This window comes from Rhinopithecus roxellana, chromosome 1, assembly GCF_007565055.1.
Source record: "Rhinopithecus roxellana isolate Shanxi Qingling chromosome 1, ASM756505v1, whole genome shotgun sequence".
Lineage (NCBI taxonomy): Eukaryota > Metazoa > Chordata > Mammalia > Primates > Cercopithecidae > Rhinopithecus > Rhinopithecus roxellana.
The window spans coordinates 136,047,385-136,062,668 of NC_044549.1; the positions used below are offsets into that span (position 1 = coordinate 136,047,385).

The 15,284-nt window shown below is 41.4% G+C and overlaps 1 protein-coding gene across 3 annotated transcripts in view; it reads right to left on the reverse strand.

The window, feature by feature from the left end:
- MFN1 (mitofusin 1) overlaps positions 1-10,737 on the reverse strand; it is a 47,853-nt gene extending 37,116 nt beyond the window's left edge. The window contains exons 1-3 of one of the 3 annotated variants that reach the window (XM_030931825.1): positions 10,722-10,737; positions 5,199-5,314; positions 2,144-2,279 (exon numbers count right to left, since the gene is read on the reverse strand). In XM_030931825.1, the coding sequence (XP_030787685.1) occupies positions 2,144-2,279; positions 5,199-5,310 (248 nt within the window). In that variant the 5' untranslated portion in view covers positions 5,311-5,314; positions 10,722-10,737. Of the gene's footprint in view, positions 1-2,143; positions 2,280-5,198; positions 5,318-6,382; positions 6,498-10,721 lie in introns of those variants that run through there. The other 2 variants (XM_010373906.2, XM_010373916.1) reach the window with 2 other exon arrangements.
- Between the last annotated feature and the right edge of the window lie 4,547 nt (positions 10,738-15,284).

The following is a 15,284-nucleotide window of genomic DNA, read 5'->3' on the forward strand; positions in this document are numbered from 1 at the left end:
CCTACTCCACCCTAATCTGAAGTAGGATCTTTTTAAATGGAGCTGTCTCATGCCAGACTCTGTGTAAGGCCCTGAGAATATGGTCAAATGGGAGAAGCAGAAAATAAAAACATAAAATAAGAGCATTGTGAAAAGTGTTGAAAGACATTAACAGGGTGCCTTAACAGAAAATAACTGAGAAGGAATAATTTAGATAGACTGGTCAGAGAAGGTATCCAAGGTAGTAACATTTAAGATGAAATATGAAGAATAAGAAAGCATGAGACATAGATAGAACAAGGAAAGGAGAGTTGTAGGTATAGGGAATTGCAAGGGCAAAAGCCCTAAGATGGGAAATAGCTTAGAAGGCCAACGAAGTCAGTTTAGTAAATAAATGCCTCTGTTGGTACACAACACATGATAGCTGAATGACCAATTATGGAGCTACTCATTTGTCTTTGCATATAAGCTGTGGCAGAGATCACCCTATCACTCTGGATAGTGACACCAACGTAATGGTGCCTCCTAATCTCCCTCTGGGAATGAAGGAGTTGAAAATTCTGGAAGACATACCTGATCGCTGCCCTTTTCTTCCCCCCATAATCCTTACAACCTGTGAACCTGATAATTGTCAACCTTAAGAAAGACACTAAAGAAAATCACCTCTAAATTAGCCAGGCACAGTGGCTCACACCTGTAATCCCAGCACTTGGGGAGGCCGAGGAGAGTGGTTCACCTGAGGTCAGAAGTTCGAGACCAGCCTGGCCAACATGGTGAAACCCCATCTCTAATAAAAATATAAAAATTAGGCCCGGGCCAGGCGCAGTGGCTCACGCCTGTAATCCTAGCACTTTGGGAGGCTGAGGTGGGTGGATAGCCTGAGCTCAGGAGTTTGAGACCAGCCTGGGCAACATGGTGAAACCCCATCTCCACTAAAATACAAAAAAAAAAAAAATTAGCCAGGCGTGGCAGTGTGCGCCCATAGTCCTAGCTACTTGGGAGGCTGAGGCAGGAGAACTGCTTGAACCCGGGAGGCAGAGGTTGCAGTGAGCCAAGATGGTGCCACTGCACTCCAACCTGGCAAGAGTGAGACTCTGCCTCAAAAAACAAAACAAAACAAAACAAAAAACAAAAAAATTAGGCTGGATGCAGTGGCTCACGCCTGCAATTCCAACACTCTGTGAGGCCAAGGCGGGTGGATCACCTGAGGTCAGGAGTTCAAGACTAGCCTGGCCAACACAGTGAAACCCTATCTCTACTAAAAATACAAAAATTAGCCAGGTATGGTGGCGCACGCCTGTAATCCCAGCTACTCGGGAGGCTGAGGCAGGAGAATCGCTTGAACCCGGGATGTGGAGGTTGCAGCGAGCCAAGATTGTGCCATTGCATTCCAGCCTGGGCGACAGAGCGAGACTCCATGTCAGAAAAAAAAAAAAAAAATGCTGAGTTTACTTGGGAATCAAAAATAAGGATTATAATCTGGAATGCATGGAATGGCATACCAGTGCATTCAGTGAGGGTAAGAGGAGTTTTTTTAATCAGCAAAAAGAGATTTACATAAGCTGCCTAGAAACAGAGTTCTTTGGTTCCAGAGGTTCGATGCCAGCTATTGTCAGTTCATTGGTGGAGATGCCATTACTGGGCAAGAACTCTCCTGAGAACATTTTATCTTAATTAATGCAGTCCTAAAGTATGTTTATTGATAAGTCTTATCAAAGCAGGAGATTTGAAAGAATTTCTAGAAAGTCCTTGGAAATAGTTATCTCAGACACCTAAGCAAGAGCCTCTTTCCTTCTAGGCCTGTCTAGGTCTGACAAAAGTTATTTCATCCTAGCTTCTGAAACTTTCACATATTCAAGTAAACTTAAAAGAGTAAATCACAAATCATGCTTATCATTTACCTGTATTTCCATTCTTAAAACTGGCTAAGAGCCAATTCTTAGAGATGAGAATCATGAAAAGGTAAAAATATGACTTTCATAAAGCTTCATTTTATACCAGGAGGTAAAATGTACAAATTCTTTCACATGCTAACAGCTTTAATGTTCAACACAGGCAGAAACTTGCGGGGCTAGGGGAGGATGGGAGAAATATTACTTGCTGAAACATCAGACACAAAGCTGATTTCTGGAAACTAACCTTAGAAGTAATAACAAATAATTACCTGCCAAAAAACGCCACCTTCATGTGTCTCCGAGATAGCACCTCACCAATGATGGAAAGCTTGTCTTTATATCCCTGCATTTCTACCAGATCATTCTCAGTGGCTATTTGATCAAGTTCTGGATTCTTGTATGTTGCTGTGAAATTGAAATGGCGTCAGAAAAGTGATATAAATGAATATTAAGTTAGTTATATAATGGAATACCTAAGATTGTATGTATTCTGGCTTTATGTTAACATGCCACCCACAGCATCTGAATGTTTGGTAAAAGGTGCATACTCCGTGGCAATGGGTCATAAGAATCCCACCCGAAAGAATTTCAAAAATATTAAATGTTGCAAGGGCACAATCAAATGCGTACTTCTAGGTCTCAAACATACAAGCTACCCCTGAGACAAGACTACATTTCTAAACAGAGAAACTAGAACCTAACACTGACCTATTATTGTTCCAACCTGACAGGATGGATCTTCAGATCTTGAACTCAGAAGGAGGAGCCACATACTGAGAAAAAAGTGAGGTTTAATAGGAGCCCCTCAGAAATTAAGATGTGGTTCAAGGTCTCCAAGCTAGGAAAGACATTGCTACTTTACCACGTTCTATCTGCTTCCCTCAGGGATGAGGTGAAACAGCTCATTTAACAGAGAAGAAAGAGAATTACAGGTTGCGTCCCGTCTACAGCCATACCACCCTGAATGCACTCGATCTCATCAGATTGTATCCCAGTCTCACTCTCATCAGGTTTAGGGTTTAACTGCACATCCCAGCCCTCACCTCTCCTCTATGGCTGGAGGTAGTTAAAAAAGCCTGGGTTTGAAAAGTAGAAAAATATTTCAATTTTGTTTATAATTCAGGAATAGGAGATAAACTGATGTTTACATTCTTATCACCTCTTTTTGAAGGTAAAGACATGAAGATTTATGTGGGCGTGGGGGCTCACGCCTATAATCCTAGCACTTTGGGAGGCCAAAGTGGGCAGATCACTTGAAGTAAGGAGTTCGTGACCAGCCTGGCCAACATGGTAAAACACCATCTCTACTAAAAATACAAAAATTAGCTAGAAATCACTTGAATCTGGGAGGCGGAGGTTGCAGTGAGCTGAGATCATGCCACTGCACGCCAACCTGGGCAACAGAGCGAGACATCGTCTCAAAAAACAAAAACAAAAAAAAAGATTCATCTGGCTATCTGAATGATCCTAATTAGAGACAAACACTGCCACTGAAAACATACCCAGTGCACATCCAATTAAGCTTCTCATATCTCACCATACTTTTTTAATGCATTAATAAAATATATGCAATTTGGTGAATAATGGACAGACTTGTTTAAGTATCATTACATTTATTTTTGCTTTTCATTTTATTTTTGCTCTTGTATGTTTTTCCTGATTTATTTGCTTTGTCTCCTTTTTGCAACATTTTTACTGAGGTTCTAAAACCTGTAAAACTGAATTCAGATTCTAAAGCTGCCATTTCACTAGTGCCTAGCATAATGCATGATCTACGACACGCACAATACACATTTAACTTCATTTTCACTTCCTATTAATTTTTTTAGAAAATAAAATATTTTTCAAAAGTCAACTGTGCCAGCTCAAATTATTTCCTAATTGGAAACAAAGATTCTATACTACTATTTTTTTTTTTTTTCTCATTCAGCATTGAATTGTGTCAAGTCTGGTGCTAGGAATACAATGAGTCCTAGGCTCCTGTCCTAAAGGAGCTCAAAATCTGGTAAGAGAGATTTGGGAGAGACATGAAAAAAAAAGTTTGATTCTACCAATCTATCAAAGGTTTCCAGCGTTGCTGGAAAAATTTATAGAATCCCTCCCTTTCCATTGTATAGTTGAGAGGTACATAATCTTTGTTTTTTTTTGAGATGGAGTCTCACTCTGTCGCCCAGGCTGAGTGCAGTGCGCAACCTCGGTTCACTGCAACCTCTGCCTCCCAGGTTCAAACGATTCTCCCTCCTCCAGCCTCCTGTGTAGCTAGGATTACAGGCTTCCACCACCATGCCGAGCTAATTTTTGCATTTTTAGTAGAGACAGGGTTTCACCATGTTGCTCAGCCTGGTCTTGAACTCCTAACCTCAGGTAATCCACCCATCTTGGCCTCCCAAAGTGCTGGGATTACAGGTGTGAGCCAGGGTGCCCGGCCGAGAGGTACATAATCTTAAGAATCAGCAAAAAATTTCAACAGTTATCTTCAAAGAAGTATTCCCGGCCAGGCACGGTGGCTCACACCTGTAATCCCAGCACTTTGGGAGGCCGACGTGCGAGGATCACGAGGTCAGAAGTTCGAGACCAGCCTGGCCAACATGGTGAAACCCCATCTCTACTAAAAATACAAAAATTAGCTGGGCATGGTGGCACGTGCCTGTAGTCCCATTTAGTCTGGCGGCTGAAGGAGAAGAATCGCTTGAACCCAGGAGGTGGAGGCTGCAGTGAACCGAGATCACGCCACTGCACTCCAGCCTGGGCAAGAAAGCAAGACTTTGTCTCAAAAAAACAAAGTACTCCCTAGTAAGACATTCCTCATCACCTTTGTTTCAACAGTTATGAAACGCCTTTTGCCCCTTTCCACTGCAACTCAGCCTCATTTGAGAGAATGAGATATGCCTGAGGTCTTGCTTTAACTGCTAAGCTGGGGAGGAGACAAGTATAATGGTTAAATGTGGACTGCCTGATTTTTTGTCTGGGCACTTATTAGCTGTGTGACCTTGGGCAAGCTGTTTAACTTTTCTTTGATTTGGTTTCTTCACCTTTAAAATGAAAGATGGTGGTGATGAAAATTAAATGAACTATTAATATAGCTATTTCATCACCTAGTGGTGATGAAAATTAAATGAGCTATTAATATACTAAAGTTCTTAGTTGTTATTAATACCATTTAATTTTCCCCTTCTAGAGGGTAGAAATGGGTTTTACTCGTTATGGTACTTCTCATAGTATACAGTACAATGCCCTATATGTGTTCAATAACTAATGTTGAAAGAATACGCACTTTTATATATTTTCAACAGTAATTACTTTAAGAACTTAAGAAGAACTAACCTTCAACAAAATGTGATCCTTCAGTAACAAACTCCAGTAACTGGTCAAAGATCGCAGTAATCGCCTTCTTAGCCAGCACAAAGTGCTTCAGTGGAGAAACAGTTTCTGCCATTATGCTACTAGGGGGAGATAAAGTTAGAAAAGCACAAACTAAAGTGGATGACAGACATGCAAACTGATGACACACCAGTGACAGTCATCAACTCTCCAATGAAATAAATTATGCTGGCAAAATGTTTTTAGGTAATTCTTTTTTGGGAGTGTTCTAGTCAGACAATTAGAGATGACTTTTGAATGATATTTCACTAAAATAAGTGAAATCTATTAGTCAAAATCTTGGTTGCAATTTCGACTCAATTTCCCTTTGGTGAAGATGAAACTAATTGTGACTAAGTTTGTCACTGCATGTGACTATAAAGTACATCAGGGAATAGGGTTAGTGAAAGGAAGCCAAGTTCACAAACAATAACGAAGTTACTAAGTTTCTCAACCTGAAGCTCTAAGTGAGTGGGGGTGGATATGCAGAGTGAGGAAATAAAACTCTAAGACCACAACGTGAGGCTGACATTTAGAAAGAAGGAGTTCATCACTACAAATGAGGAGGTAAGGCTTAAAGAGGGCATTAACGCTTCCAGCCAAAGTATCAGAAACTTCAAGGAGTACCAGCCTAAGAAAGCATAGGTGGTTTCTCAAGAAAAAGACACCAAAGACAGACAATCACGGTCTAATCCCGGTATGCATATGGAAAGGAACAGTGGCGATAAAGAAGGCGGATCCTTCCAGAGAGTCCAGAAATGACCGCGCGAGGGAGCTGCGTGGGAAAAGCCGGGTGGGGGCAACGCCCCGGTCCGGCCGGTGTGAACACCTGCCTTAGTAAAAGCCTCCCGCCTTCCCACACCGGGCGCAGTGGTCTGGGCCAGAGCCCACCCCAGCCCCGCGCGCGCCCGTCCAGGTCCGGATCCCCCACTCCCACCCCCGAGCTCGGCCTCGTGGGCTTCGTGGGCTCGACTCGGCCGCCAGCCCCGCTCGCCTGACGGTTAGCTCTCTCCTTTCCCACAGGACCGCGGCGGGCGGCGCCTCGTCACAGAACGCTGCATGAACGACTCCCGCCCTCTGTCCCCAGTCGCTCGAAGGTCACTCTGAGCGTCGCAAACATGCTAGCTGTCGAGGCAGCCCGCACTCACTGTCTCCGCTCCAACTATCACCCGGCAACAGCAACTCGGCCACTGATCCCAAACTGCCTCATCTTCCCGAGAAGTTAAAGGCGGAGAGGAGGCAGGGGGAGTGGCAAAGGGCGGTCACTTCCGGCCTCTTGCCCCCTCTGTTCTGTTTGGCTCCGGGGCCGGAAGCGCATCTATGCCAGGCGCCATTTTTCTTGAGGGCAGAAGGCAAGGTTTGTTGTGGGCAGGGACTGCTACCAGGAGAGTGGCTTTCCGTTCCCCCTTCCAACTTCTCACCCTGCCTTCTCCCCTCAAAGTGTCCAAGTCTCTGCCCAGCCCAGGCTTAGCTAGCTTCCAAAGATGGCAGTGGCTGACGCCTGTAATCCTGACACTTTGGGAGACCGAAGGGGTGGGATATCTCTTAAGACCAGGAGTTCGAGACCAGCCTGGGCAACATAGGGAGCCCCACCCCGCCGCTTCCTCCTCCCTGTCTCTACAAACTAAAAAAATGAAAAATTAAAAAAAAAAAAATTTAAAAACCTAGCGAGGCGTGGTGGCACACACCTGTGGTCCCAGCTACTTCGGAGGCTGAGGTGGGGGGATTGTTTGGGCCCGGGGCTGCAGCGAACTGTGATTTATCGTGCCACTGCACTCCAGCCTGGGCAACAGAGTGAGACATTGTCCCCAAATTAAAAAAAAAAGAAAAAGAAAATAAAAATCCAGATCATATCACTTTTGGAGCTTAAAAGCTTTCCAGGCCGGGCAGGATGGCTCACGCCTGTAATCCCAGCACTTTAGAAGGCCGAGGCGGGCGGATCACAAGGTCAGGATATCGAGACCATCCTGGCTAACACGGTGAAACGCCGTCTCCACTAAAAACATAAAAAATTAGCTGGGCATGGTGGCGGGCGCCTATTGTCCCAGCTACTTGGGAGGCTGAGGCAGGAGAATGGCGTGAACCCGGGAGGCGGAGCTTGCAGTGAGCCGAGATTGTGTCACTGCACTGCAGCCTGGACGACAGAGTAAGACTCCGTCTCGATAAATAAATAAATAAATAAATAAAAAGAACTTCAGAAAATAGAGCAGAAAACCCAACAGAAAAGCAGACAAAGAATAGGGAGAAGCATTTCACAAAATGAAAGTGAAAATGACTAATAAGCATATTAAAATAGTCTCAACCTTTTTAGTAATCAGATTATGCAAATTTAAACAATAATAATGTACTACTTTATACCCTTAAGATTTACAGGATATTTAAAAATTGTATGATATAGTTGGTAAGCCTGTAAGGAAACATGATCTTGCTAATGGGAGTATAAACTTTAGTCATTCTGCATATATTTTGGAAGTACTGAATCACAAGTATATAAAAAACTTACAAAAATGTGTATGATAGGTAGCGTTATACATAAAGCAAATACTTAGATATATGAAAGTCAATTTGATATTTAACGGACTTGTAGTTCAGAAAGGCGACAGTTTCCTGCATTATATGGTAAATCTCTTTGAGGTCAAGAACCATAGTTTATCTTTGTATCCCTGAGCACTTGGCTTGCTGGTAGATATTCCATAGCTGCTGTTGGTTAAATAGAAACATAGTAAAATAGTTTTTTTTTTGTTTTTTTTTTTTTGAGGAATCCCGCTCAGTCGCCCAGGCTGGAGTGCAATGGCGTGATCTCGGCTCACTGCAACCCCCACCTCCCAGATTCAAGCGATTCTCCTGCCTCAGCCTCCCAAGTAGCTGGGATTACAGGCATCCACCACGCCTCCTGAGTAGCTGGGATTACAGGCATTCACCACCAATGCTTGGCTAATTTTTCTATTTTTGTAGAGACAGGGTTTCACTGTGTTGGCCGAGCTGGTCTCGAACTCCTGACCTCAGGTGATCCACCTGCCTCGGCCTCCCAAAGTGCTGGAATAACAGGCATGAGCCACCGTGCCCAACCCGTAAAATATAAGTTTTTAAGGTCAAAAAAAATTTTTTTTTTTTAAGGAAGGGGGTATCCAATCTTTTGGCTTCCCTGGGCCACACTGGAAGAAGTATTGTCTTGTGTCACACATAAAATACACTAACGATAGCTGATGAGCTTCAAAACAAAACAAAACAAAACAAATTGCAAATAAATCTCACAACGTTTTAAGAAAGTTTACAAATTTGTGTCGGGCCGTGGGTTGGACAAGCTTGTTTTAAGGAGTTGCAGAACCCATGGACTATTTAAGAAAAACTTCGTAACATTACATCTACTGTTCGTGATCATAGTCACACAATTTATAGCTACTGAACAGGGATTACAAATCAGAGTCATATGCTTTTGTCCTTTATTTTTTAATATGTTATTTTTCTCTAAGTGTTTGGCATAACATTCCATGAAAAACACAGGGCACATTTTAACTTTAAAGAAAATTCTTTGAAGAGTGGTTAGGAGTTTGTCATGTTCATTCTACCTTAAAAAGCGTTTGACTAATGATGTTAGAAGATCATTTTTCTCAAATATAAATAAGTTTAATCTGGAATTCTATATTCTCCAATTTCAGTCATTCATGTATCATCTACCCAATGTTTTCCATATCCATGTATGACTATTATTATTTACTTCATATTTTTCAGCAATTTGTTTTTCTTACAAAGTTGATTTTTTCCTAAATTAGCCGGGCGTGGTGGTGGGCACCTGTAGTCCCAGCTACTCAGGAGGCTGAGGCAGGAGAATGGCATGAACCTGGGAGGCAGAGCTTGCAGTGAGCCGAGATCGCACACTGCACTCCAGCCTGGAGGACAGAGCAAGACTCTGTCTCAAAAAAAAAATAATAATAAAAAAGTTAATTTTTTCCTAAGTAAAAATATTCATGAATCAAAGTATTGTGCCAATGAAATTTTATATCACAGAATTTACAACCATGAAAGTAAAAACTACATACCATATACAATTATTATTATTACTATTATTATTATTAGAGACAGGATCTCACTCTGTCTGCCCAGGCTGAAGTGCGGTGGCACGATCAATAATAGCTCACTGCAGCCTTGAACTCCTGAGCTCAAGCAATCCTCTCACCTCAGCCTCCCAAGTAGGTGGGACTACAGGCACACACCACCATGCCTGGCTAATTTTATTTTAAATTTTTGTATAGTTGGGATCTCACTATGTTGCCCAGGCTGGCCTCAGGCGATCCTCCTGCCTTGGCCTCCCAAAGAGCTGGGATTATAGGAGTGAGCCCCCACACCCAGACACAATTATTTTTATATGTTTTTTACTTTATGAGTCTAGACTGTATCTCTAAGGTTCATCACAGATCTAACATTGTGTCATTCTAGGTTAGGTCCTTCTACTTCAGCATCTTAGTTGCTCACCAACAATGGATGAATGCCATTAAGGAATTTAACCAGAATATTGTAACCATAAAGAAGTTATTAAGATCTGTGCCATAATGTTCTGCTTAAAATCTAAAATACACATTCAAAATTTACAAATTCAGCACAAACTGATGCCAGGCAGGTATATATAAAATATCTGCAGGGTATACAAGCAAGTGATGTGGGTATGGCATGAAGGGAGTAACTTATTTTAAGAGTTTGGAGAACAGACGGAAGGAAGAATCAAAACAAATCTACTCTATCTTAGTCAATATAGGCTACTATAACGATGTACCATAGACTGAGTGGCTTATAAACAACAGAAATTTCTCACAGTTCTGGAGGCTGGAAGTCCGCGATCAAGGTGCTAGTATGGTTAGGTTCTGGTGAGGCTCTCTAACCAGGTTGCAGACTGACTTCTCATTGTATCCTCACATGGAAAAAGGGTGAGCGCTCTCTGGGGTCCCTTTTATAAGGGCACTAATCCCATTCGTGAGGGCTTCACTTTCATGACCTAATCATATAGCAAAGGCCCCATCTTCTAATACCATCACATTGGGGATTAGCATTTGAACATATGAATTTTGAGGGGACACGTTTAGTTCATGGCAACTTACGTTGTTAGTTGGGAAAATAATCTTTTGAAACTTTCTGAAAACCCAAATAAGATGAGTTGTAAAGAAAGCAGTAATCAGCCATAGAATATAATTTCAGAAATATGTATTTAAAAAAAGATGAATAAGGCCAGGAGTGGTGGCTCATGACTGTAATCCCAGCACTTTGGGAGGCTGAGGCAGGTGGATTGCTTGAGCCCAGGAGTTTGAGATCTGCCTGGGCCTCTCTTATAAAAGAAAAAGAAAAACAGAAAAAGACAAATAATGCCATTGTGGACATAACCACAAATGAACAGGGTAGGCAGGAAACATGGGAATTCTGTATGCTCAAATTTTAGCCAACCAAAATCCAGAACAGCAGGTGAATAGCTTTAAAAAGAAACAAAAAATTACCCACCAGAAATTACATTTGCTGAATATGATTCCAATTTCTGATCTCAGCTTTACTTTGAAGAGTAAAGGCGAAAATATCAATTATTCAACTGCAGGATTTTTCAGTAGTGGATACACTCTCCGGACAAGATATTAAAAACTAGAAAATTTTGAGTTTTCATTCAAAATATGTACTATTCATTACATTTTTGGAATGTCATTCATTCAGCTCAATATTTCTAGCAAGGGGAAAAAAGATGTCAGGTTAGATTTATTTGCCTATTTAAAAATAAACAACAAAGAACACACTTTTAAATGTTCTGTTAATTTCTTTTAAAACTCTCTAAATAATCACCCTTCATCAAGTATGGGAATAAGATTAGTAGATACTACAATATTCTCTTCCAGCAATGTAAGAAAATTTCTTTTTGGAATGAATAAATTACTCTTCACAAATTTATTTTGGGTTCAGATAGCTACCACTTTAGCACCAAAGTTACTAAAGAGAATTAACTTAATAAGGAATTGGTGGTGACTGATGCTTTAGTATGGAAATTCATTATCCAGAAAATTATTTTTCAAATCACTAGTACAAAGTAAATTCCTAACAACTCTAATAGTCTTAAAATCTTAGTTTTTAAACTTATAAATGGGACATATAACTTTATATAAACAGGTAAACTATGTAAAACTTCTAGTTTGCGAATTTGTTTTAAACCATGAATGTACACCATTTCTTAGATGTGAATGTTGTCTTACAAGATTAATTTATGGAAAGCCAAATTAACATAAGGAATATATGTAATCCCATAAACTCAGTGCCATAATAAAAATTCTCTTCTGACACTCTATCTTTAGTCACCAGTACTGAAATTAAAAGTTATAGGCAAGGGAATATATATCCCAAAATTTGTTTTATTTATTGGGATGAAACTGTTAATTGTATGATATACCTGACTAACACAATTGGCTTCTCCACTGGGTTTAACAGTTGATCTTAAGTATTTATTTTCACTTAAATTCTTTTTTTTTTCAGAGACAGAGTCTCGCTCTGTCACCCAGGCTGGAGTGCAGTGGTGCGATCTCGTCTCACTTCAACCTCTGCCGCAGGGTTCAAGCAATTCTCTGCCTCAGCCTCCCGAGTAGCTGGGATTACAGGCGCCCACCACCATGCCCAGCTAATTTTTTTATTTTTAGTAGAGACAGGGTTTCACCATCTTGGCCAAGCTGGTCTTGAACTCCTGACCTCGTGATCCACCCACCTTGGACTCCTAAAGTGCTGAGATTACAGGCGTCAGCCACCGTGTGCATCCAACGTCACTTAAATTCTTAATGAATATTGATATTTTGGTAAGCCAATCTACTTCCCAAGAAGATTGTGGCCATTTGATTTTTATTAGCTCTTTCAAATTTATATAACATATGTTTTTGTTTTTTTCTTTTGAGACAGAGTTTCACTCTTGTCACCCATGCAATGGCACGATCTTGGCTCACTGCAAACTCTGCCTCCTGGGTTCAAGCGATTCTCCTGTCTCAGCCTCCCAAGTAGCTGGCATTACAGGTGCTAACCACCACGCCTGGCGAACAACCCACTAGATCTGTATAAGTCTATCCTGTAGTCCTTTCGGCCATTTGATAGAAATTGAACAGGGAGTCAGAAACTGGGAATCAGAGTTTCCAAGTTCTTGCTCACCCCATGACCTTGGAGAGATGTTTGTCCTTTTAAGAATCTGTTTCCTCATCTGGAAACCAAGTTAAATTTTGTTGTCATTTTTTTAGTAGAGAACAGGTTTCACCATGTTGGCCAGGCTGGTCTCGAACTCCTGACCTCAGGTGATCCGTCTGCCTCGACCTCCCAACGTGCTGAGATTACAGGCGTGAGCCATCGCACCCAGCCAACATATGGTCTTTTTAGGCATTAAAATTCCATTAAAAAATTAACACAGCAGCTTGGAAAATATACTAAGTCTCTTGTAAAAGGTAGTAAGACATACAAGAAAAGTGGAAAAGTGCCAGGATTAAGTAATTCAATGCTTTGTAAATCAGATTTAAGAATTAGGATTAGTGCTAGTCTATTAAAAAAAAAAAAAAAAAGCCTACAATTCAGCAAACAATGGATTAGAGAAACTATGAAATTGACAAATAACATGCAATTCAGAGAAACGTAAGAAAGGTGATTTAAAATGGTAAAACTGGCAAATTTACAAGCAGGAAGAGGCTTTTTAGTGAACAACCGTTTTCAATTTCAGGGAAATGTTTTGGAATTTCAAAATAACTCATTGTAAGATGAAGTTTTAAAACAGCAAGAAAAACAATAATGACCTGTCACTACTGTTCACTGCTGCCCAGAACCTTCTACTGAAGTGTTCATGTAATCTCAGACTTGAATTGTGGTGCAAGTCACAAGAATACAGTGAAAATGTCTGTCTCTGAAGTTAAAAACAACAACAACAAAAGTAGGAGTGTTAATTTTTTTAGGTAGGTTTGTTCTTCTGAAGTTCATTAAGTTAAAAGACTGGCTGGGCACAGTGGCTCACACCTGTAATCCCAGCACTTTGGGAGGCCGAGGAGGGTGGATCACAAGGTCAGGAGTTCAAGACCAGCCTGGCCAAGATGGTGAAACCCCACCTCTACTAAAAATACAAAAATTAGCTCGGTGTGGTGGTAGGTGCCTGTAATCCCAGCTACTCGGGAGGCTGAGGCAGGAGAATTGCTTAAACCCGGGAGGCGGAGGTTGCAGTGAGCCGAGATCACGTCACTGCATTCTAGCCTGGGCAACAGAGGGAGGCTCCGTCTCAAAAAATAATAATAATAAATAAATAAAGACCAACTACTTCAAGCAATTTATGGTCAATCATTGATTTGAAAACGGCCAAGGCAAAAAGGTTTTGTGGGACAAACTGTCATTGGGATAGGTCCTTAAGCTGCAGATTCATCAAAAAGTACAAAATTATGCTGGGCACGGTGGCTCAGGCCTCTAATCCTAGCATTTTAGGAGATCCAGGTGGGTGGATCACAAGAGGTCAGGAGTTCAAGCCAGCCAGGTCAACATGGTGAAATCCCAACTCTACTAAAAACACAGAAATTAGCTGGGTGTGGTGGCACACGCCTGTAATCCTAGCTACTTGGGAGGCTAAGTCAGGAGAACTGCTTGAACCTGGGAGGTGGAGGTTGCCATGAGCCAAGATCACGCCACTGCACTCCAGCCTGGGCGACAGAGCAAGACTCTGTCTCAAAAAAAAAAAAAGTACAAAATTTTATGGTTCTGAAACTTGGATTTATGTCTCTTTGAGTAGCTGCATTACAATCTTTTCTTTTTTGAGATGGAGTCTCGCTCTGTCGCCCAGGCTGGAGTACAGTGGCGCGATCTTGGTTCACTGCAAGCTCTGCTTCCCAGGTTCACGCCATTCTCCTGCCTCAGCCTCCCAAGCAGCTGGGACTACAGGCACCCGTCACCACGCCTGGCTAATTTTTTTATATTTTTAGTAGAGATGGGGTTTCACTGTGTTAGCCAGGGCAGTCTGGATCTCCTGACCTTGTGATCTAAAGTGCTGGGATTACAGGCGTAAGCCACCGCGCCCGGCCCGCATTCTTTTCAATTACTAACACTTGATCAAAATGTAAAGCAGCAAATAGATTTTAAAAAAACAAACAAACCAAGACATTACTTAAGGTGTTTTTCTGAAAATCTAATTCCTGGAGCTAGATGTATAAAAAGCATAAAAACAAAATTATCAAGAACTAGGTTAATTGTTAGGTGAAGTAGTCACAAAAAACATCCGAGGGACAAAGGTTAGGTTTATGTAGCATGGTGTAATGGAACCATCACTAGACTGTAAACCAGATAACCTGGATCCCACTCCCATATGCCATAACTGGTTATATGTAATTGGCCTCATAGCGACCTACATTTCTATTTCTGCAAGAGAACTTAGAAAACTAGAGGCTTTAGACCAGATGCTTTCTAAGGTTATGTTACAATTTAAACTGTTACACTTTTAAGTCTTATGAGAAACATTTGCATCAGCCCTAACAGGAATGTTATAATTAGATGGAATGTGAGTTGCTAGGAACAGGTATGCACATACAACAAAATAGTCGGGATAAAAATAATACCTTCTAAGAATACTTGCAGCCACCATTGTCAAAACAGACTAAATTCTTGAAGTGAGAAAACCATTGGTCACAAATTGATCTTCCACTTATATCAATAAACCTAAAAAATAATATTGTTAGCAGTGCTTGTTAAATTTGAGAGCAACTGATACACTTAATTCTGTCTTCTTTGTACTGCTGTTTCAGACTGCTACTGAATTACGTTCCCTCCCAAATTCATATGTTGAAGTCTTAAACCTCAGCACCTTAGAATATGATGTTATTTGAAGATCAGTTCTTCAAGTTAAAAGGACGTTGGGAGGGGCCCTAATCCAATATGACTGGAGTCCTTATAAAAAGAGGAAATTTGGCCCAGCATGGTGGCCCATGCCTGTAATCCCAGCACTTTGGGAGGCTGAGGCCAGTGGATCACCTGAGGTCAGGAATTTGAAACCAGCCTGGCCAACACGGTGATACCCCGTCTCTACTAAAA